This window comes from Photinus pyralis, unplaced genomic scaffold (assembly GCF_008802855.1).
Source record: "Photinus pyralis isolate 1611_PpyrPB1 unplaced genomic scaffold, Ppyr1.3 Ppyr1.4_LG9, whole genome shotgun sequence".
In the NCBI taxonomy this organism is placed as follows: Eukaryota; Metazoa; Arthropoda; class Insecta; order Coleoptera; family Lampyridae; genus Photinus; species Photinus pyralis.
This window is the reverse complement of record NW_022170878.1, coordinates 19,436,510-19,460,619: the sequence shown is the minus strand read 5'-3', so window position 1 is coordinate 19,460,619 and position 24,110 is coordinate 19,436,510. Positions and strand designations below refer to the sequence as shown.

The window sequence follows — 24,110 nt, the reverse complement described above, 5'->3', positions numbered from 1 at the left end:
TCGGGTAAGTTGGAGGAGAGGAGGGGGTGCGGATCGACGTCTTTGAAGCGCAGTTTAACTGCGAAGTCGCCCCCCCCCCTCGTCTTCACCACTATCAGGGGAAGTTTTCGCACGCCTATTATGGCCGCCGCCTTCGATTTGCCCTCACCAATTTCAACCTCTTCTCCCCCAGTGACCTGTCTATGGCTTCTATGGTGGCTTTCAGATGGCGTTTCACCACCTCCAGTTCACTATCCGTAGCTATCACTGTGAGGTCATCTGCAAAAGCAACCAATCTCACCTCCCTCGGTGCCGTTATGTCTACTACTTCATCGTACGCCATTCCATAGCAGTAGCCCTAATGCTGATCCCTGAGGGACGCCTCCATTCCATGACTATTTCCAGACGATAGTCTTACATTAATTTTCCTAATTCTCCGCGCTCCCGTCCTTTCTAGGGCGTCTATTATCACATCCATAGGCAGACTGTTAAACGCGTTTTAGACGTCCAGAGATCCCACTAAAACCAACTCCCTGGTCGGCCACGTACCTGCCTTAGCCTTTCTAGCCGTCCCAACCAGATTTTTGAGTGCATCTTTGGCCCCCCTTCCTTTCACCGTAGTGATTTGGGTAGACCTTCCATATATACTGCAATCGCGCCGCAACTACCCTCTCGAATAGCTTGCCAAGATGGCTTATAGTAGGGCGATCAACCTAAATTTTTACTTATTCTCCGCAGTTTTCCACGTTTTTGGGCATTTCCCTTCCCTCATAGCTGCCTCGAACGCGACAGAAACTATCTCGGGGGATCTTCTTGCCACCAGTGCCACGAGGGAGTCCTTCCGGCCCTGGAGCTATCTTCTCGGGCATTTTTTTGGCTGCCTCCGTGATTTCTTCTTCTTTGATCTTCCTTTGGTTGCCTTGACCATCTGCCGATCAATCCTTTCTCTCAGAGGGAACAGTGCCTGCACCTGTTCCTGGACTTCCGCGTCTAGCCCGATCGCTCGCAAATCTTCCCGACTGCTATCTTACATAGGTATATGATTTCCCCCACGGCTCCTTCTTGATCTGGTCACACCGCTTTCGTCAACATTTTTTCGATCGCCCTCCTCAGTTGTTTGCGGCTGGTCCCTAATTCTTCCTCTTCCCTGGCGTTTAGGTGTTCTACTTTCCACTCATTTGTCCCTAAGAGCCGCTATCTCGGAGTTTCACCAGTAAGTCCCACGTTTCCTCGACCCAGATGATCCTTTTGGGATTGAGAAATGTGCCAACTTTCGCAGTGAGGCATCCAGTGGTGTAGTCAGCCTTTTTTCCACTCCCATCCTTCCTCGTTGATTTTTCCAGGGTTTTCGGCTGATGTTTTCAATAGCTTGGTATAATAAGGTCCTACTTTTATTGTAGATCAGCAGTCTCAATAGGAATCTTCAAATTTTGTTTGGAGCCAAGGTTTAAGGTTTTCAGTTTGGTTTTAGGGGTGTGAGATCCAGAGTTCTGGGTCAGGAATGGTACCTACGTCTTTGAGGTTAGCAGTTCTATATTTGAAGCTTGATATAGGAGATCTGCTTTCAGAAACACTTGAAAATATAATACTCTTGAAGGATCCTAAAAATCCTTAAAAGCTAAAGCAATCTTTGAGAGATATACTCATAAAATCGGTGAAACGTTCTTAAAAGTTAACAATCGAAAATGCTCTAAGGCACTAAAATTGCACCCAAAAACGCTTATGAACCTTCTTTAAGTCTATGCTCTTTAAAATGAAGGCTCTAAATCATTTACAAAGCTTTGGAAGGTCTGTTTCTTAAAACCTTGATCATCATTTAAGATTCAGCGTTCAAATACCCAAAGAATTTCATTAATCTTCAAAAGACTTCATGAATCCTTAAGAGTAGTAAAGCCTCTAACAGTCTCTAAAGTCCTGAGAATTATTGCCCTATAAGTTCGTAAGACGCATAACAGTTTCTAATAGCTTGCAAAGGTCTCCCAGAGTTTATAAATATCATTGTGAAGTTTTGAATTGGGTTCATAGGTTTCCAAAAAGATTTCTAGCTTGAGAATCTTTAACTGGTTTCTGAAGCCTCCGAGAGCTTGACAGTCATTAAAACACTGAGCAAGTTTAAAGAGATTTATTTTGGTACTTGGTACGGATCTTTAAGTCTCAAAAGCAGCATCCGAGAGCGTCGATGCCCTGCAAAAATTCTGCAAAATGCTATTTGAGTTCCTGAAATTCACTCCTCTCTTGGAAAGTCCAACTTCTTAGGGCATTTGTGTCTTTTAGAGCTTCAAAAGTATTCCAAGAGCCCTAAATATTTCCCAAGTCTTTGAGGAACACTTAAAATTTTTAAATTAAGAAACCCGTATGTCCACAGTTTTGGAAGTTTCCATCCCCTAGGGTTATAAAGTAATCCCAAAACATAAAGTTTGAAGAGAAGAGCCTGAAACTTTGAACTCTTGTAGTTTTGAAATTCTGAGCCCTCAATATCTCTAGTTCTTTAGGTATTAACATCGCGAGGTCGTGTATTTTTTGGAATAAAATTCTTTAAACCTTGAATCCTCAAGCTTGAAGCAGATTCCTAGGTTTTGACCTGACGATCTTGAGGTTTTGGTATAATAAGGCTCTACTTTTTCTTAGATCAACAGTATCAATTGACATCTTGAGATTGTGTTTGGAGTAGTGATGTGGATTGTAAAATAACGATATGTAAGTTACATAAAAAACGGTTATATTACGCGTAACTTACAAGAGACCGTTTTTTTGCGCCCGTGAAGCCAGCCCCTACACGATAGCCCCTACAAGCCCGTACACAACTACCATTTAGTACTAATTATGTACTTTATAAATATGTAGTTCATATTTCTGTACCTATTGTTGTTAGAAAAATATCGTGTAGGGGCCAGCGGAGCCGTCTTTCCAGCCCCTACATAGGAAAGAGACCGCCCATACTTAAAGTATTGGATGTACCTTTACCTACCAAGAGGGTAGGTTCCATAAATGCATTTTGTAAGTTGCTACCCCTTACCATTTCCTGGAGGGGCTGGAAGTGCCGATTTTCCAGCCCCTACATAGAAAAGAGACTGCCCATACTTAAAGTATTGGTTGTACCTTTACCTACCAAGAGGGTAGGTTCCATAAATGCATTTTGTAAGTTGCTACCCCTTACCATTTCCTGGAGGGGCTGGAAGTGCCGATTTTCCAGCCCCTACATAGAAAAGAGACTGCCCATACTTAAAGTATTGGTTGTCCCTTTACCTACCAAGAGGGTAGGTTCCATAAATGCATTTTGTAAGTTGCTACCCCTTACCATTTCCTGGAGGGGCTGGAAGTGCCGATTTTCCAGCCCTGCACATAGAAAAGAGACTGCCCATACTTAAAGTATTGGTTGTACCTTTACCTACCAAGAGGGTAGGTTCCATAAATGCATTTTGTAAGTTGCTACCCCTTACCATTTCCTGGAGGGGCTGGAAGTGCCGATTTTCCAGCCCTGCACATAGGAAAGCGACGGCTCATACTCGAAACATTTATTGTAGGACCCATGAACATATTTTATTTGCTGCTACCTCTCACAATTCCCTGGAGAACTATTTTATCCTTCGCTTAGAAGAACCAAATATACGTATGGACTTCTGTGGATTATTAACGGTAATTTAAATTGGGATTTTCTTTTCAGTGTTACTCTACAAGCTTTTTAAGTAAGAACTATCCTGATACGGTGACAAGATGTTATCCAATAAACTAAAACCCTGCCATTGGTTTAATTTACAATTTGGTTTTTACTTTAACTTGAACTTACAAATATTACATTGGGTTTAATTAAATTAATTAACTTCAATATACTAAGATAGGTAAATATGATTAATGAATCCCCATGGACAGTTCTGAAATAATCATTAAGCATGTTTCTAGTCTAATTTTCAAAAAGCTATCCACTTACGTATTTAAATAGTTCTTTGTTCTGTTGGTTTTATGTATATTTAATTAGGGATTAATTGGAAAATTGTAGATTGTTCTTCTAGTGACTTTCTTTAATTAGAAGACTTGTCAAAAACGTCCTATATCTATTATGAAACCCTGGTTACCTTAAATTGATTTTCGAAATAAAGCGGAAAACTAGAATAATAATTGCTGTAATAACTTAAAACCGTTATGCTACCTCCACACTCTCGCCGAGAGCTCTCGACGAATGTCTCGGCGAGACATTTCGCGAGACGAGGTACAGCGAGAACCTCCACACTCTCGCCGATAGCTCTCGTCGTTTTCTCTGGCTCAATACGTTTTAATACGGAATAACACCAATGCGCTCGCCTCGCGCCTCGTTTTCTTTGATTAGAAAATCCGACAAGAAATGGAGAGCATGCGAGTAAAGCCAAGGAAGGGCGAGACGAGACGAGCGCGCTACTTACACTCTCGCTCTCGCATAGTCTCGCGTACCCTCGGCGAGAGTGTGGAGGTAGCATTACAGTTTGTATTTGTAGTGCATGCGCAATGGACTTCTTAATTATATCAGTTTCGCCACCGCCACCTATTTAAGTGCCTACGGAGGCCGAAGTGACGTTGGAGCAGCTTATGATTAAGGGCCGGTTTTACAATTACAGTTATTCGCAGTATTATACCTAATGCTAATCTAGGAATAGTCTCCACGGTTACCGTTGTCTCAACCAATTGGAATTAGGTTCCCATGACAATTATTCCTACAATAAAGTTATTCTGGGAATAGATGTTTTGTAAAATCGGCCTTAAGGAGTGTAATATAAATTTGAAACTACGAGGGCTGTTTTTTTTTCAACTTCCTATCGTGCACGTAAACAAACGAACACGTGGTAGGAAATAGTTATGGATGGAGGGTGGCTGCACATGTATCCTACTCTAACCTCCCCCATAGCCAACTCCATTACGCCAATGTGAGCCGAGTTATTGGCATAAAACATGGCCGGTACAATTGCCTCTCCCGCCAAATATGAATTGCGTAGTATGAATCGATTTGTTCATGCAAAAGGGAATAGTTCAGTTGAAATTCAACGACAAATGAGTCTAGGAGCCATCCAAAACAAAAGTAGAGGAATGCTTACTTCTGGAGTATTTTTGATCCATGGCAATGTGCGTCCTCACAGTGCTCACGTAACCCAGAAAGTTCATCCATTTTGATATGGAAACTTTTTGAACATTCGCCGTACAGCCCCAATTTAGTGCCAAGTGATTCCCACCTCTTCTTTGAACTGAAGAAGTGGCTGGGAGAGCAGAGGTTCGAGACTAATGCAAAGATCTTCTAAACGACATTATTGGCCACCTTAACTCACTGGCGACAACATTCTATGCAGAGAGTATAGAAAAGCTTATCCATGGGCATGACAAATCCCCTCAATCTTCATGGTGGTTACGTTGAAAAATAATTATACTTGAAGTTAATTTTTGCTAGTAAATACATTTATGGAACCTACCCTCTTGGTAGGAAAAGGTACAACCAATACTTTAAGTATGGGCAGTCTCTTTTCTATGTAGGGGCTGGAAAATCGGCACTTCCAGCCCCTCCAGTAAATGGTAAGGGGTAGCAACTTACAAAATGCATTTATGGAACCTACCCTCTTGGTAGGTAAAGGTACAACCAATACTTTAAGTATGGGCAGTCTCTTTTCTATGTAGGGGCTGGAAAATCGGCACTTCCAGCCCCTCCAGGAAATGGTAAGGGGTAGCAACTTACAAAATGCATTTATGGAACCTACCCTCTTGGTAGGTAAAGGTACAACCAATACTTTAAGTATGGGCAGTCTCTTTTCTATGTAGGGGCTGGAAAATCGGCACTTCCAGCCCCTCCAGGAAATGGTAAGGGGTAGCAACTTACAAAATGCATTTATGGAACCTACCCTCTTGGTAGGTAAAGGTACATCCAATACTTTAAGTATGGGCGGTCTCTTTCCTATGTAGGGGCTGGAAAGACGGCTCCGCTGGCCCCTACACGATATTTTTCTAACAACAATAGGTACAGAAATATGAACTACATATTTATAAAGTACATAATTAGTACTAAATGGTAGTTGTGTACGGGCTTGTAGGGGCTATCGTGTAGGGGCTGGCTTCACGGGCGCCCGTTTTTTTATGTAATTTATGTCTTTTATTTATGAAACTTACGTAACTTACGTTTTTTATTTAAAAAACCGTAATTTTTGTAAGTTACATAAATGTAATACCTATTTGATACATTTTGATCGGTACTACCACAGACCATCAACGGTACTACCAACGTAAACGATTCAGCGTTGAATTTAGTTTGGTTTAATGAAGACGATACAGCCTCTAATTCGCGATCTGGAGCTTCTTCCTCCAAACGACGCGTGATGGCGAAATACCTACTGCTTGGGTATTTTATTTAATACACCAAAATATATAATTTAACAAGTGTTTTTATTTTCAAACACTCACAAAATTCAAAAATGTTTATACAATATTGAAAAAAAAACATAAAAAACGTAAATGACAGGTAATTTTACAAAAATATTTGTAAATTATATAAAAAACATAAATTACTGGTAATTTTACTGTAAAATTACGGTTTTTTTTAAAATGGTAAGTTACATAAATTACATAAAATACATAAAAAACATACCTAAACAATTGGTAATATTACGCACTTTAAAAAAAACGTGTAATCTAAAATCACTAGTTTCTTGTCTATTACTTTGATTGAGAAGTCTGATCGAAAAAGTACGAATTGATTTGGATTCTACGCACCCAAATTAATAAGAAAAAAGTGTTTTCCCGAGAAATTTTGGTGGAGTCGATTTTTGGTAATAAAGGAAGGTAAAACACTGCCTTTTTTTGAGCCCCGAAGAAAAAATTGTCTCAGATCGACCCGGAAAAAAATTTTTTTATAGAATGTGGCCTGTAGAATCCATAATTTCAAACAGTTCCAAGATTGGGCTACTAGTTCAAAAGTTACAGCCCTTTGAATTTTTTTTTCGAAATTGGTTTCTAGTCTATAACTTTTGATTGCCTGATCGAAAAAGTACGATTTGATTTGGATTCTACGCACCCAAATTAATAAGAAAAAGTGTTTTCCCGAGAAATTTTGGTGTAGTCGATTTTTGGTAAAAAAGGACGGTTATACATTGCCTTTTTTTGACCCCCGAAAAAAAAGTTGTCTCAGATCGACCCGGAAAAAAAATTTTCTTATAGAATGTGGCCTGTAGAATCCATAATTTCAAACAGTTCCAAGATTGGGCTACTAGTTCAAAAGTACGGCCCTTTGAATTTTTTTTCGAAATTGGTTTCTAGTCTATAACTTCTGATTGAGAGGTCTGATCGAAAAAGTACGAATTGATTTGGATTCTACGCACCTAAATTAATAAGAAAAAGCGTTTTCCAGATAAATTTTGGTGTTGTCGGTTTTTGGTAAAAAGGAAGGTTATACACTGCCTTTTTTTGAGCCCCGAAAAAAAATTGTCTCAGATCGACCCGGAAAAAAATTTTCTTATAGAATGTGGCCTGTAGAATCCACAATTTCAAACAGTTCCAAGATTGGGCTACTAGTTCAAAAGTTACAGCCCATTGAATTTTTTTTCGAAATTGGTTTCTAGTCGATAACTTTTGATTGAGGTCTGATCGAAAAAGTACGAATTGATTTGGATTCTACGCACACAAATTAATAAGAAAATGTGTTTTCCCGAGAAATTTTGGTGTAGTCGATTTTTGGTAAAAAAGGAGGGTTATACACTGCCTTTTTTGAGCCCCAAAGAGAAAATTGTCTCAGATCGACCCGGAAAAAAAATTTTCTTATAGAATGTGGCCTGTAGAATCCATAATTTCAAACAGTTCCAAGATTGGGCTACTAGTTCAAAAGTTACAGCCCTTTGAATTTTTTTTCGAAATTGGTTTCTAGTCTATAACTTTTGATTGAGAAGTCTGATCGAAAAAGTACGAATTGTTTTGGATTCTACGCACCAAAATTAATAAGAAAAAGTGTTTTCCCGAGAAATTTTGGTGTAGTCGATTTTTGGTAAAAAAGGAAGGTTATACACTGCCTTTTTTTGAGCCCCGAAAAAAAAATTGTCTCAGATCGACCCGGAAAAAAAATTTTCTTATAGAATGTGGCCTGTAGAATCCATAATTTCAAACAGTTCCAAGATTGGGCTACTAGTTCAAAAGTTACAGCCCTTTGAATTTTTTTTCGAAATTGGTTTCTAGTCTATAACATTTGATTGAGAAGTCTGATTGCTAAAAACGTAAATTTTATTGCTTCCCTGTCACGTTCTACAATTATCTTTATAATTTATGACTTGCGCTAAACAAACATCGCCCATTTAAACGTTTCTTGTCTTCATTAACACCACTATCATGAAAGGGGGCGCATTTTATTCATATTGGGCATCTAAAACTAGAACGACCATATTAAGTTACTCTGTTTGCTACGCATATTACTGTAATAAAGCGAGTCTAACAAGTTACGGCCACGAAATTTATGGAAACGTCACGTTTCGATTTTTAAATCTAAAGTTATACTTATTTACCAACCCTGCATGATTTAAGCACCCTTTTTAAACAATGTTTCATGCAGTTGATATTTTTTGACACAAAAATGGACTCGGTTTCTTCTGTACAATGGATATAGCTTAAGGTAAGCTATTGACTGAAAAGTAACTGTCATTTCTTGACCGTCGGATGACAGAATTTCTTCACAAATGGGAAGGGCAAGAATTGGAGCCTTTATTAGTGTCTGTTATATATGCAGGAAAAGGTTACGACAGATTTTACTGATAATTCGAAGTTAAAACGAGTTTCGTTTTCGGAGACGACGGTACGAGTTTATCATTATCATTTTATACAAGCGATTCCTAGAATTCAATTATTCAGTCCGGATTAACTAATTGTTAGTGCATTTTTTAAGAATAAAAAAAATAAAATTGTTTGCGTTTTGTCCGTCCGTCCATCCGGACCCACTTCTGAGGTTTCGAACTACTTCTAGGGGAATTGTCCTAGAGTCTTGGAATTGTTTGCAATAGGTAGCCTATACTTTGAAGGTGTGCCAGACGGTCATCAAATTTCGCTGTCTAAAAGGGAGACCCTCCCATTAATTTCTACCAACCATACCCCTCCTCCTCGACCTCTTATCGTGATCCTGATCGGGTATATTCCCTTATACCTCAAGAACGGATTGTCGGAAGAGTGTACTCCCAAAGGGCGATTGAGACGTCTGCAAGAAATATATCCATTGGTGATGTCAAAACAAAAGCTATTTCGGTTTAAACAAATGCGCTCTATCTGTACAAGAGTTGTGCACAATTTATACTTGTTTTTTTTTTCGTGGGAACTAATACTGAAAGACCGTTTATCACTCGTCTGGTTTTACAGAAAAACATTCTGGGTAACAAACCCGTAACTAACTTAAATTCCAATTTTCCCATTTAAAGCGTTTTAACTTTTCAAATCAATGGATCCTAACTGGATGATTCTATAATCTATAGCAACGTGAAATTTCAACTTGAAATTTTTTTAAAACAAAAGGAAACACGAAACTGTTGCAACGATGGTCTCTTTGAGAATTCTTCAATCTCAAAATACGAACGAGAGTTGCAATTAAAGAACTCACCTCCCACTCAATCTGAATTAGTAATGTAACGGAAACGCTCCAGACATGACGTCGCCTTTGGCGCTCTGGAATTTTCTACGCGCGCGATAGTGGGTTTGTGTAGGAATATTCGAGACTTATCCGATAATTACGCGAGTGTTCTGGACTTACATTGCTTGCGTGTATAAATGGTTGCGGGCCGAACATCGCGAGCAGTTTTACTACCGAACGAGATCGAGTACGTATGAAACATCGAGCGCGGAAATATAAATTGCGAAGTGTGTGATATAAATAGTCGATATAAATTGTACAGTTTTTATAGTGTTTTAGTTTTGTTTAATAAATATTGATATAAATCGAACCCGAATTTATAAATCACGTTACAGTAATGACAAATTCAAAATAGCGAGTTAGATTTCTTTAATTATTAATTTGTTGATGTAAATCCTTCCATAAAATCATCCCTCGTCTTTTCCAAATATGCTTTTGATATTTAGGCCCGGTTGTACAATGTCAGCTAAAGCTGCAGATTTGTTTAACTGACAGATTTCAGATACGCGATTGGTCAACTTGTGAAAGATTCGCCAATCAAATTATTTAACCCATTTATAATCTTACGTTTAAACTGACATTGTACAACTGGGCCTAAGTGCTATTATTTTGACTTTGCCCAATTGTACCACTTAAAAAGATGAAATACGATACAAATTCCAAACTCTACGGCTCTACCGATTTCCAAAAGCAATGAAGAAGCAAAGCATCAGCGAAATCAAGTGACCCCAAGATAAATGCAGGTCCCTTTCCCAGAATACCTCCCTCTCAATCTTAATTAATTAATGACACTTTCAAAATGGCGGATTAGATTTCCTTAATTATTAATTTGTTTGTGTTAATCCCTTCTCACTAATCAAATTAGGGTTAGGGCGATAAATCGTCCCCAAGTCTTTACGAAATAAAACGCTTTATGTTATTAAGTAAGTGGTGCTACTTTGAGTTTGCCCAACTACTAATAAAAATGAAATGCGATACAAACTCCGGACTTTGCGCCTCTACCGATTTCCAGAGGCAATGAAGAAGCAAAGCGTCGGAAATAAAGTGGCGCAGGGCCCTTGCACTGAAGTTGGCATTCTTTCAAATTCTTACTAACCATCTGTAAATAATTTAGAACCACGAAACTGTTGCAACGATGGTTCAAATACCGTGCAATCTTCTCTTGGGCACCCATAATTAATATTGTTACTTAGAGCACGAAATGACTATTAAAAAAGCAGTGAATAGGTGAAAATCGTCGCGCTTGTTAACCCATTTAATTTCCGCATGGCCAACAGCAATGACACGTTTTACTGTGGACAAATTGATACGAATGTTCCATATTGCATGTACATTTGTACAAGTGAGAAAGGTTTAGTTTATGAATCTCTAGTGAGGTACCTACCTACAGTTTTATGTTTTGGTTGGAATTGTGCTATGAGTTTTTTGACGCGGTTGTAGAAAGGTTTTGGTAATGAAGAGATACATCCAACTGCGGTTTGTTCTAATTCTAGTCATTATCCTAATCATAATTTTCGCCGTTCAAGATTTCCACACGCTACGAAAGAATGATCGCAAGTCCATCCTCTACTGGACCCCATTTTGGTGGCACGAAGACTTTGAAGTTGGATTTGGAGATGAGCCCTTCGAAAATTGCGAGTATACAAATTGTTTTGCAACGAACGATAGGCATTTTATGGAAATTAGCGAATTCGACGCTGTGATATTCCACGCTTCGATTTACGATCCAAAAATTCACGGAAAACCACGAAGAAGAACGGCGAAACAGGTTTACATCTTCTGCAACATGGAAGCACCGGTTTACATCGCGCCCAATTTCTCCCAATACGACTCGTTCTACAATTGGACGATGACTTACCGGTTTGACTCCGACATTGTGTCACGCCATGGTCAATTTATGGAAGAGGAATCCAACTACACCTTGTCCTCGGTCTCAGCGATCCAGAAGAAAACTAAACTAATCGCCTGGTTCGTCAGCCATTGCAAAACGTCAAGTCAGCGGGAAGTTTTAGTGGCAGAACTCCAACGGTTCCTACCCGTCGACGTTTACGGACTTTGTGGCCCGCTGGCGTGCGAAAAGACCCAACGCAACGAGCTCTCCTCGCCGAAGTGCTACGACATGCTCGAAGAAGACTACAAGTTCTACCTATCCTTCGAAAACTCACTGTGCAAAGACTACTCGACCGAAAAACTGTACAACGCCCTCCGGAAGAACGTGGTGCCAATAGTTTACGGCGCCGGAGACTACAACATGAGCGCTCCCCCTGGCTCGGTGATCAACGTGGCCGATTTTGAAACTGTGGAACAGCTCGCCGATCACTTGTGGTACTTGCACGAAAACGCAACGGCGTATCTCGAGTATTTCCATTGGAAGAAGAGGTATAAAATTGCGAAGGTGCAAAAGGCCTGCGAAATCTGTAGGAAACTAAACCTTCCTCAGAGGACGTCGATTTATCATAACTTACTGGAATGGTCTAAGGGGTCGAGGGGAGAAATTTGTAAAATAGGTTCTGATTTGCCCAATATTTTGAGAAATGCGCTGTAGTTTTGAATAGTTTTTTACTAAAATAACCAGTTTTACCAAATCGTCATGTGTGCTTCATATCTAGTGAGTCCCACCAAAACTTGTGTGTTTTACCTACCCTTGACGCCCTTATCCTTAAGTTCGTGAAATGAAGCAATTAATAAGATATTTTCTTTGAAGAAAAAATAAAGGATAATAATTCTAATTTGGAGACGCTGCAATTTACTGAAAAATTACCTTTGTACAAATTTTGGGTTAGCAAAAAAAAGGAGCACTAGCGTAACCTCGTTTATAAGGGTTTGTTCTTGAATTTTAGGTTTAATTTGTTGGAAATTCCTTGATTAATTTTAACTTCAACGGCGCATAAATAAATATAAATTTTATCTTTTTTTCTAACAGTTTTCTTTGTCGCAATTTCACTTAACGTGTCTTTACCTAACTGAATTACGCTCATGAGCTTTTAACCTTCGACACGTTAAGATGAAAATATTCCTTGGCGTAATTTTGTAATAATAATTCTTGCTGATATGGCACTTTTGTGGTAAACTAATGTGCGTCGCTACTACAGTTAAGGGTAAAAGAAACTAACATGCGCTTTTTCAATTGTACTTCAAAATGGGTACTTCACTTCTTCACGCAACTTTTCCACTGGGACAAAATGATACGTTTCCAGAACCACTGGATATTATTGACACTACACCGTGGTTTCAACTATTCATTTTCTCTTCTAAGCTCGGTTAGTTTGAACGCCTAATTTAATACTTAGGCTTTAAATCCGCGATATGACAAAAACTCCGTACTGATCAACGTAAAGCTCTCGTATTGACTCTCCGGATGCTAAAACAAGACTCTCTGGATTTCGGGCTAATCTCATTCCCTCTATTTGTCTTTATTTTTGCCTTTATTTTTAAGTAGGCGGGGTTTTAGCCAAGACTGCTCTACCAACACAACCCACTATATATTTACAAATATATTTACAAATAAAATTTTACCTCAATACAAATTTAAAAACTCAAGCCTGCTGATGTGTCCCTGTACATGTACATACAATATGGATCAATGGACCATATCAATTAGTCCATACTAAAATGTGTCATTGCTGATCATGCGGAAGTTCAATGGATAAACAACAACCGCGAAAGATAATTTGGGTACGGTCCTGATATAGTAAAAGCGTTGAGTGAGACTTCGTTATTCCATGGCAAAAGTAAAGCATTTATAAATAATTCAAGTATTATTGCAACAATGCATATGTAAACAACACGCTATATCTATTTCAAGGGATGCATGTATATTATCACTATACGTCTTTCATATGATATTTTCAAAGCTTCTGACATCTTTCGTGAACAAATCATACCCACATCTTACCAATAAATGCAGTTACTAAATCTATTTCACACAGATGTCGCCACTATCTTGACGATTTATTGAACACGACGTTACGAATATGAAGCCTGGAAGATAGGCAACATATCATACTCGATATTAAAAATGTCAAAACGTATGTGTGTTTTATTTTTTGTCCTCTTTTCCCTTTTCCAGCACTTCATTTCTGCTCCTCCTTGCTCTTTCCACTTCTTTGCGTTCCCATAACGCATGTCCTCTCCGCGGATTCTACATTTTCTTGCATCTACTTCTCTCTATCTGTCCCCTCATTTCCCCACCTAAACGTTGCCATTATCTTAACTTTTTTTTCTTTCCTCCCATAAGTATTTAGACGAACACGCCCTTGGTAGTCCCTTGTACCTACTTTTTCCTCGTGAACTTCAGCATCAATGTATCTTTTTGTCCGCTCCATATGTTCCCTTATATTTTTCCACTCCTTTTAACCTCAGACCTCAGCCCGTCCCTATCCATTTCTTTCATGGTACTTTTTTCTTTGTTCATCCTTTGTGCTAAGCATTGTTTTACTAATTTAATTCCTCATTCGCTCCTTTCTTCGAATCTTACCGCCCCCCGTCATTCCGTCTTCACTATTTTAGATTCTTCCTTTAATAAATAATTTCGTGTCCTTCCCAATACCCATCTATAATACCGTCTTTGATTTCTTCAAATTCATCCCATTGTTTCCACCCCCAGATCTCCGTACTTCGCACCCCTCTCACCATTGCATGAAGCATTTGTTTTCATGTTCTAAAGACCTTTCTGGGGCTCCTCTCTCCTATTCTCCACACCCCTCCTAACGCCAGAAGTTGGAACCGGAACCGAAATGAACTGGTACCGGAACCGGAACCGATTTCATTTATAAGACCCTCACTTGGAGCCGGAAGCGTTATTTAAGAAGCCGCAACCAATACCGCTACCGCTATTATTAGTGCTAAAGAACATAGGATATCATACTTTCTGGAAGTACAAGTAATATATCAACCTTCATTCCTTATCTCCGGTGATTGATTCTCTATGGATTTGATGGCCATCAAGAATTAAATCTCCTCAGAGTTGAAACTACTGCTGAAGAAAACGAAAGTAGAAAAGGACAGGCAGTTGACAGAGATGAAACGAGGGCGTAAGCTGAAAATAAGTTTAAATTAAATCTAAAACAATAGGTTTATGCAAAGAATAATGTACTTTAATTGTGTGCCTTCTTTATTTTCACTTAAAAACCGAAAAAAAACTGGACCCGGAACCGGAACCGAAAATCCCTAAAGCCACAGAACCGGAACCGTTACTGAAACCCTTACAAAATAATTGCGTATCTAAATAGTGCCGAACCGGAACTTATATTTCATATGGGTTCCAGCCCATGCTTAACGGCACTTTTTTCTTTTTCTACCTTCTCTGATTTGCGCATTTGTCCCATTAATTTGTTGATCTTTTCTATTCTATCTCCGTTCTATTCCCTTTTACCAATCTCATTAGTGTCGGGATGAATTATTATACGTGCATCTACGGGTGGTGGATAAAGGGAACGCCCATGCAGACACCTGAATAATCGTAATGTAACTTGCCCTTCGGTGTGGGAAGTGACGACTCTAAGTGATTTGTCGGGGCTGGTAGCGACGAAGATCGTCGCCGCAGACCAACCTCCCAAGTCAAGGTATTAGCGACCGTGCCGAACTGAGTGGCGCTGGGGTGCAGTGTCGATAACGGTGCCCTTTGGATACCGGGCGACCTCATTCCTTCGGGAAGGGGCTGGCAACCAAGCCCTGGGCAAGCGGCCCTGCCCGATTGGGACCGCATTTCCGCACTACTCGTGGGAATTGTATGGATGATTATTTAAACAAACATATTCCGGGCTCATCGCCCTCAAAAGATGTCAAGATCGCTGCAGCGAGGCTCATGGTGACCATAGTTCCGGTATCACACTTGGAGATGGACATCGCTGAGCCTCAGTTTGAGGTGTATTATGGATGCATTGAATGCAGTTGTCGACGGCTGCTGGGGTTCCGTTGGAATACGCAGGGTGTCGTTGTGGCCGAATGCGAGGATCAGTGGGTCTTGGACTGGTTGGGAAGGAGCCCTGGGCTGGCGCATATTTGAAAGGCGAGAGGTACCTAGGGTAATCAAGGTGATGGCTATGAGCTGTGGCCTTTGAGATTTTAGAAGCTTTGGAGACCGCGTTCAACAATGATACACGCACTGTCTAACATCCGCATCTATTTGATGTTTTCATACACTGTGTTTACCTCTATTACTGTATAGTATAGGGTAAATCAAATTTGCAGTGCCGGACTTGAGACCCCCTAACAGAGTGGTTTGGAGGTTTTTGAGAATGTGGCCTCTGGATTAATTGCAAGGAAGATCTTGGTAGGTAATGAAACCTTTAAAGCATATGTGCAAAATGATAACAAGGGACTTCTGGGGTTTCAATATCTATGCAAACTTCTGGCTTCAAAACCCACATTTTAAGCTTCGGTAATTATAGTGGCAATTAGGCTTTAAATTTCGATGCAATTTTGACAACGTGGCAACACCGCTTTCTTCATACCTAAATTTGTATGAACAATGTCCCGTATAAATGATGCACTTTGTTTACATAACCTATTTTAATAAAATTCAAATTTTCCACAAAAATGCAAGAAGACTGGAGCGTTGAATGTTCGGACGACGAAATTCGCGATAAACCAAATTGGGAACCATCACCGGAGGAGATAGATCGCCTTTACACCATGATGGATAAAGGTGAGGTCCCCGAAATCTCATGGAAGTGTCCCGGCTATCGGTCGCCTTCGCCGGAAGTAACAGACAAGCTGGAAGAAAATGAGAACTCCGCCCCGTAAGTTTTGGTGGTTTGCAACCGTTTATAAAAGGTGTTCGTTCCAGACTCGAGGATAAATCGGATTTCGACTTCATGGACGAGGCATCTTCGCCTACATTAAAAATGAGGAAAGATGGCGAGGACGCACTCAAAGGCAGCGCCAAGAGGAAGGTCACCTCTTTAGATGGCGTCATTAGCAACATGAGGAGGCACAATCTACTACCGACACAACCAAAAGGAAGCTAGCGTTTATTTAAATGAATGCATTTATAATACTTGTATCTATCTTTGTGGTGCCGGTTTCGGCTTCGGCATTTTGGCGAGTAAACCTTGAATCTCCTTCTTCTCGTCGTATTGCTTCCACAATTCGTATAGATTAATTATATACCTACATATTTCTTGAATTTTTTCTATATCGACATTCAACTCTGCAAACCACACTTTGTGGTCTTTCTGGAGGATGACGCAAGCAAATTGGATGCAGCCGATTGCAATTTGATAAGGGGGATACAGCAGGCAAACGTCGGTTCGAAGTGAATCGTTCACTATACGCCATGCTAAAGTAAATAGTTGGTCCTCGTTTCCCAAATCTTGTACTAGCTGAAGCAGTGGCCGATAAGGCTGATATACTATTAGACAACAGTCCAAATTCTCTAATAAGTAAAATTCGCACTCTAAAATGTGGTTGGTACGATAGGGAAATTCCTGGGTGTAAGCGTAACTGAACTTATTCTTAACTGCAAAGGATAGTACAAACACAATGTTCTAAAACCGTGCAAGATAACTTACTAACTTGCTGGCAAGTTGTTAGCAGTCTTGAATTAGAAATCACACCGAACTCCTCCACCTTAGACGCTAAAAAGATACACGTCGGCGCCAGTAAAAGAGGATCAATACACTTCAAAGAGTTCCTCGCATAAAATCGTTTAAAATAAACGGTCGCAGTCGCTATAACCTGCTGACGTAGTTTTAGTTGTTCGCCCAAAGTTTGAATCACTGAAATCAGTTTGGCTTAACGCGGCGAATGCCGAATAAAGGCCACTTACCGCTAGCGAAGAAAATAAATATCTTTTGATATTCGTCTTCGGTGAGTATGGATAAATCGTGCTGTCTTTCGCGGATTAAATCCTGTTTATCTAAAAGCCATTGCTGACTGAAAATTAAGGTTCAGTTTGTTAGTTCGATGTAGTTTTAAACTTACTGATGGGAACTTTGCCAGAAATTACCGGCCATTATTTTTGCCTATTTAACGGAATAATGCATAACCTCAATTTCTTGATTTGACATACCATAGAGTAAATACTGAATGACGTACAGGGCGAAGAAAATTTTTTGGTACTAAAATTCTAAAGACTACAATCCTGTTTTAGAGGGTTCTTAAAACTCTTAAAAGTTTGTAAAGACCCTTTGAGGCGCTTAAAGAAAGGGCAGAAACTTCGGTTACTCATTAAGCTTATGTAGCCTTAAGAGATCTTAGCTCTTGAAAACTGTTTGTGTCTCTTAAAAAAGTTTAAAGACCTATTCAAGTCTTTGGAAATGGTTGAGGGCTCACATAAAATTCAAATAACTCTACACAGCAAGTCTTTAAAGCACACTTAAAGCGTGTCAAAGATCCCCAAGATCTCCCAAATATTCTAAGCATCTAATTAAGGCTTAGAAAGACCTGTGGAACATCATGGCACACTCTGTAAAGGCTTTCGAAAGCTTAGAGACAGCAATGCAGAAGCAAAAGGTAGTAGGCAAAACCTCATGGCTCTTGCAAACTCTTAATAGGACCCATAAATGCCCATTAAAGTGGCGTAAGAACCCTTTAAGTTTCGAATCCAAAACCCCAAAATTGTTATAAATTAAACTTATATTCAAGGTTCCAAAAGTATCGTAAAGATCTTCAAAAGCATTTGTGGGGTCCTGAACACACTCAATGATTAAAAAGTTCGTGTTCGTGTTCTTGGGAGCTTTTGAGACGCGTATACTATCCTTACAGTGGCCCATTAAACTCACAAGGACTTTAAAAGCTACTGCAATTTTTTACGCTTTTTAAAGACTTTTGCTTCTGTTAAAAACCCTTAAAGGCACTTAAAGATTTTGAACGACCACTAAGGGACAATTTAAGAAAAAAGGCAGAGGCCTATGGAATATTTCTGGAATTTTTTTAAGCTAGGTATTATTTGAAGACTTAAAGAATGTATAGGCGACCCATCCGTATCCTTACAAACTCCTAAAAAGAACAATAAAAACCCATTAACGTGTCGTAAGAGCACTTTTAATTTTGGATTAGAAACCTTTTTAAAACCAAGCATATTAAAGCTGTTAAAGACTACGAAGTAAAGGCTCTAAAAGCATATTGTAGACCTTTCGGGGGTCCTGAAGGCACTCAAAGGTTAATAAACTAGGCCCGACTCTTGTATTCTTAAACCTTTTTGAAGGCTTTTAAGGCTCATCAGTATCCTTAGCGCTGCTTAAAACTCTTAAGGCTCCCAAAAGAATTTAAAGACTCGACTTTTACAGAGAGCATAAGATTTTAGAGACTTCTTTTTTATACAATTCTTGGATGCGCTTGGAAATTGATTGCGACTATTAGAAAGCCGTATATACTTTTAAAGAATTTTTAAACTCCCTAAAACTTAACTCAAAAGGCTCAAAACCTTGGTGCTTCCTATGGGTATTAAAGATATTTTCATGAAATTTTAAAGGTCTTAAGGATCTTTACAAAGCTCTCAAGCACTAACAACATTGTAAAAGCTCTAAGCCATTCAACATTTTCGGGGTGTCTTTGACGAATGTTAGCAGACTACCTTAAAAGCCCTTGAAAACTTAAGGAGCGTAAAACCTCTGTTTTTTAACGTTTTTGAAGGCCCCTAAGGTTCATAAGTATCCTTAGCTCTCTCTTAGCTCTCCCTAGTCTTACCAGAAACCCTAAAAACCCGACTTTTGATAGAGCGAAAGAACTTCAAGTTATTGTAATTCTTTGTGGCCCTTGAATGTCCTTGAAAACTATTTGCGACAATTAATAAGCCTTAAGTAACCAACTAAAGAAGCTCAAACGCTTTTAAAAACCTTTAAAGTTTCTTGAGACTATTAAAAGTTCTTTCATGAAGTTTTAGTTAGATCTTAAGGATTCTTAAAGGCCCAATCTTGGAATTGTTTGAAATTATGGATTCCACAGGCCACATTCTATAAGAAAATGTTTTTTCCCGGTCGATCTGAGACAATTTTTTTTTTCGGGGCAAAAAAAAGGGCAGTGAACCTTCCTTTTTTATCAAAAATCGACTACACCAAAATTTCTCGGGAAAATACTTTTTCGTATTAATTTTGGTGCGTACGAGTAGAATCCAAAACAATTCGTACTTTTTCGATTAGACTTGTCAATCAAAAGTTACAGACCAGAAACCAATTTCGAAAGAAAATTCAAAAGGCTGTAACTTTTGAACTAGTAGCCCAATCTTGGAACTGTTTGGAATTATGGATTCTACAGGCCCCATTCTATAAGAAAATGTTTTTTCCCGGTCGATCTGAGACAATTTTTTTTTCGGGGCAAAAAAAGGGCAGTGTATAACCTTCCTATTTTATTAAAAATCGACTACACCAAAATTTCTCGGGAAAACACTTTTTCGTATTAATTTTGGTGCGTAGAATCCAAAACAATTCGTACTTTTTCGATTATACTTCTCAATCAAAGGTTATAGACTAGAAACCAATTTCGAAAAAAAATTCAAAAGGCTGTAACTTTTGAACTAGGAGCCCAATCTTGGAACTGTTTGAAATTCTGGATTCTACAGGCCACATTCTGTAAGAAAATGTTTTTTTCCCGGTCGATCTGAGACAATTTTTCTTGCGGGGCAAAAAAAAGGCAGTGTGTAACCTTCCTTTTTTACCAAAAATCAACTGTAATTTGATTTAAGCCCTTAATCAATTCTATCCCTTCTGTATTTGTCACGTTATCTTTTGATTTTCTTTCTTGTATTCCATTTTCCTATTTCCGCATCGTTTTTTCAGTTTTTATCGTATTTGATACACCCGTTAATACTCCTCCTTTGGCTCTTCCTTTCTTGCTTTCGCTTTCTGGCGTATTGATATTCCCATTCAAAACCTTTCGGTAGTTTTTTCTCCCAATTCTCCCAATATTTTTCTTCTACTTATACTTCTGTCATGCCGATTACATCATAGGTTTTCACGTAATCCCACAATTCTAAATCCTTGTTGCTGATTCCCGCCACGTTCCTGAATCCAATTTTGATGTTTCCTTTTTCATCATGTTTTCTTTAATTTTTCGTCCTTTTTTTTTGTTTGTTTTGTTGTCACCTGTTGTTCCTTTGTTAATTATTTGGTGTGATTCCCCCCCCCCCCCCCCCCTTACGATTGGGTATGCTTGTTTAGTTTTTTGTAGTTAAATTACCATCTCTTTTGTCCCATTTGCACCATGTATCATTTATCATGAGCTTCATATATTCCATTTTTGTGTATTGCCTTTTTTTCTTTTTCTTCCCATCCTTTCTCTGATCTTCTTTTGCAATCGCTTTCTGTAAACGTCAGTTCATTCTCGATATATACCTTTTTATCTCTTAGGGCTTGTCTGTTGCTCATGATTCCATTTTTTTCCTTCCAATTTGTACACTTCATTACAATCCCTATTTATCGTTCTCTATTTTGTATTGTACGGGCTTCTGTAGTAGAAATATTTATTTTTAATTCATTTTTTAGGAAATTTATTGCGTCGGTTTCCTTAATGTTATTTGCTCCCCCTCCTTTAATTTTTACGTTATTTTTTTTCTTCATCCTTTCCCCTTTTTCCAGTCTCCATTCTAGTTTGTCTACTCTCTCCTCTAGTTCTCGTTTTTCTTTGTTCCATTTTTCTTTCTTCCTTCTCTTTATTTTGTTTCTTCAGTTCCTGCATTAAACTCTTCTCTCATTTCCGTTATTTCTTTTCTGACGTAATTTCTCATTTCCATCATAGTCTTGTTATGGGTTATCATCATGTTTTTAATTTCCTCCATGTTTTCTCTAATGAAAGGTCTCAACGAAAGGAATTAATGTCAACCAACCTTAGCCTCCTCCTCGACTCTTTGTCGTCATCGGATATAAATAATTCCTTATATTTCAAAAACAGATTGTCGGAGGATGGTACTCACAAAGGGCGATTGGGACGTCTGGAAGAAATATATCTATTGATAATGTCAAAACTTTATGAGCGCATATCTCAAAAGAAAACATCGATAAATGCGCATGACACTATATAACGCAACCATTGACTAAGCTTTTTCGGTTGTGCACAATTTATAGTTGTTACGTAATGGGAGGGTTGCCAACTGCTAGCACTTGACGAGTACCTCGAATGGGTAGCTACCAACCTGCAAGATTACGATTCAATTAAAAGTTTCGACTTTCAGGTATTTCATTTTCAATTCGTTCGCTTCGTTGACAAGTTGCGCGAAACATTTTTCAGATTTCGAAGCTTCGGCTTCGCTATGACATCTTCATTTGTTGAAATGAGTGTCGTTTGCATTTTTGGTACTTTCTTCGCAAAAAAATAAAATCCCGACAGACCCGAAACCGTACATTTTCAATTAAAACAATTAAATTGAACAATCGCCTAATACTATATAATTAGCAATTCGCTATTGTTTTCCAATTGAACGCTTCGTTGATTATTTCAATTTTCTCATTAAGCTTGTCGATTGTGTGCCATTCGAAATCGATTCTATTGGGCATTCATCTAGAAACGTGTAAGCAATATTTACAAATTCGTAATTGTCGCATATCTGGTCGCAATTAGAAAAGTTAAATTAGTTTAGTCGTTGTTCCCTGCTGAACGTTCAAGTTTGCTTTAATGCCAGACGTGAATCTCACTAATGAGGTATTTGACACGTATTATTATAATTAAAGCCAATAAAGTTTAATTATACAAGGTGGTCTAGACTTTGAGTAACAACTGAAATAAATACTGGGCACGAATAGAAAAATCTGACACGAAAACTCTATCTGGGTCGCGAAAAGGATTCGAATAAACACACAATTAATTGATGACAACGACAAAAATTTAATCCGAAACACATGAAACAAAACAAAATCTCTGATAGAAAGAAAAGCTTGTTTCGACATATTACCCCACACACAGGTGGTTTTTTTAAAACTCAATCTTGAGTAATTTTTGTAATCGGTAGAAATTTTTAAGTTTTAATGAAAGAAAAACCTTTCAGAAAGGTTTTACTACGCGGACAACTGCTTTGTTTTGGTACTCACTCTCGAACTAACTTTTTTAGGATCTGTCGGTGAGGTAGCTGCGTATAATTCTGGGCATACGCCGGAATTTCCAGCTTCCTTAACGCATCGATTATCGCCCGTCTGGAAACCACGTTGAAGGCATTTTTCTCGTCCAGTGAGGCCACCATATCCTTTCGTTTGCCTGCTTCACACCTTGGGCAAAGTCCAACAAACAGGTAGGTCTGAAACTCAGGCCCTTCTCGGGAATCAGGACCTGCTTGCTTGAGTTCCATTTTTCTAGGTACAACCCCGTATCCAGGTCCTTGTCAAACACTGCTCTCCAAGACTTGGCGTAAAAAAATGTATACGCTCTTTTTACCGTCGCGAAAACTAACAGCTAGCAGCAGCCTGGTTTTTCTGTTGTCTCTAGTATTTAAGGGTACACCACTTCCACTATACAATAATCTCCTTTTTCAGGATTTTTCAAATCAACCGCCAATCAAAATTACTCTTGATAAAGTTTTCGTTACTTAAATTTCCTCAGATAGGTAAATTGAATAAATTACAAAAGCGGTAAAATTTAAATAAAAATACAATGGGCAATTAGATACAGTTCCACAATAAAAAATAAACACTGAGATAACACATTCAAGTACAATAAATAAATTCTGTGCCTAGTCCCCCAGATTTACACCTAATAAAATTGAAATATTCACATATACAGGGTGTCCCGACATTATTTTTGGTGTTTAGATTACAATAAGTATAGATTTAACCTTTATTTATTTATTTATTGTCCCTCTTGTTCTGGGCCCTTAATAGTTTGGTTCTTTAACAGGATAATAAATCCTAATCTTGAATAGCTTTTACGCTTTTTAAGGGGCGGTTGAGTTTTTGAAGATTACCAGGTGCTTTTAAGGATTCGTTTTTTTAGCCTTTAGGAAGATGGTAAGATCCTTTAAGGCCAAGACCTTCAAAATTCAATGGACTGACCTTTAATAGTCTAAAACATTCCAAAGGTTTTCTAGTTTTTTTAGGCTTTTTACTTAGCTTTAAGTATCTTTGAAAATCTTGAAATCTTTTAGCCTTTCTAAGAGTCCTAACGGATTTTCAAGCGCACTTAACTTCGTAGAAGGAAAAGGGTGGTACATCCTCAACGGAAACGTGAAAGGAAACGAAGAGGGAGAATATACATACATAGGAAGCAGAAGGCAGTCGGTAATAGACTATATTATTATTCTAAATGAAAAAAGGAAAGAACACTTAAAAAAATTTCAAGTAGACCAAAAATAGAATCCGATCACCCACCAATATCCACACGATGAAAGGCAGTGCTGACACACAATACAGAAAACAAACAAAAGAAATTACAAAAACGAGACAAATCTGGACAGTAACAAACAATAGGAAAATACAGAAAACGTCTAAAGCAGTCAGAATTCAAAGAAACTGAATGTGATGCTGCACTAGAAGAAATAAAAAAGGCTGTAACTAAAGCGGTGACAAAAACAACATCAAAAATAAACAACTGGACACCATCAGGAAGGAGCAAGTGGTGGGACACAGAATGCAAAGAGAAAAAATAAATTATAAAAGAACCC

General features: G+C 38.6%; 3 protein-coding genes across 3 annotated transcripts; 2 read left to right on the top strand and 1 right to left on the bottom strand.

Moving 5' to 3' along the window:
- The first annotated feature begins 11,043 nt into the window (after nucleotides 1-11,043).
- LOC116181220 (alpha-(1,3)-fucosyltransferase C-like) lies at nucleotides 11,044-12,376 on the top strand. Its single transcript, XM_031501519.1, has one exon. The coding sequence runs from the start codon at nucleotides 11,259-11,261 to the stop codon at nucleotides 12,126-12,128; it is 870 nt and encodes a 289-aa protein (XP_031357379.1). The 5' UTR covers nucleotides 11,044-11,258; the 3' UTR covers nucleotides 12,129-12,376.
- Nucleotides 12,377-16,082: 3,706 nt separating this feature from the next.
- On the top strand, nucleotides 16,083-16,712 carry LOC116180578 (PAXIP1-associated glutamate-rich protein 1-like). Its single transcript, XM_031500650.1, has 2 exons — nucleotides 16,083-16,326; nucleotides 16,374-16,712. The coding sequence occupies exons 1-2, from the start codon at nucleotides 16,124-16,126 to the stop codon at nucleotides 16,552-16,554; spliced, it is 384 nt and encodes a 127-aa protein (XP_031356510.1). The 5' UTR covers nucleotides 16,083-16,123; the 3' UTR covers nucleotides 16,555-16,712.
- Nucleotides 16,541-17,591, bottom strand: LOC116180577 (cyclin-C). The gene is made up of 4 exons (XM_031500649.1): nucleotides 17,510-17,591; nucleotides 17,355-17,461; nucleotides 17,098-17,304; nucleotides 16,541-17,045 (listed from the first exon to the last, which is right to left on the bottom strand). Exons 1-4 carry the CDS (start codon nucleotides 17,539-17,541, stop codon nucleotides 16,591-16,593), a joined length of 801 nt encoding a protein of 266 aa, XP_031356509.1. The 5' UTR covers nucleotides 17,542-17,591; the 3' UTR covers nucleotides 16,541-16,590.
- Between the last annotated feature and the right edge of the window lie 6,519 nt (nucleotides 17,592-24,110).

Excerpts from the sequence above, each read along its gene's own strand:
- LOC116180577 (XM_031500649.1), bottom strand. The coding sequence starts at position 17,541 with ATGGCCGGTAATTTCTGGCAAAGTTCCCATCA. Across the intron at positions 17,462-17,509 it reads TTCTGGCAAAGTTCCCATCA|TCAGCAATGGCTTTTAGATA; the intron begins GTAAGTTTAAAA and ends CTTAATTTTCAG. Across the intron at positions 17,046-17,097 it reads AACAACTTGCCAGCAAGTTA|TTAAGAATAAGTTCAGTTAC; the intron begins GTAAGTTATCTT and ends TATCCTTTGCAG.
- LOC116180578 (XM_031500650.1), top strand. The coding sequence starts at position 16,124 with ATGCAAGAAGACTGGAGCGTTGAATGTTCGGACGACGAAATTCGCGAT. Across the intron at positions 16,327-16,373 it reads GAAAATGAGAACTCCGCCCC|ACTCGAGGATAAATCGGATT; the intron begins GTAAGTTTTGGT and ends TGTTCGTTCCAG.
- LOC116181220 (XM_031501519.1), top strand. The coding sequence starts at position 11,259 with ATGGAAATTAGCGAATTCGACGCTGTGATATTCCACGCTTCGATTTAC.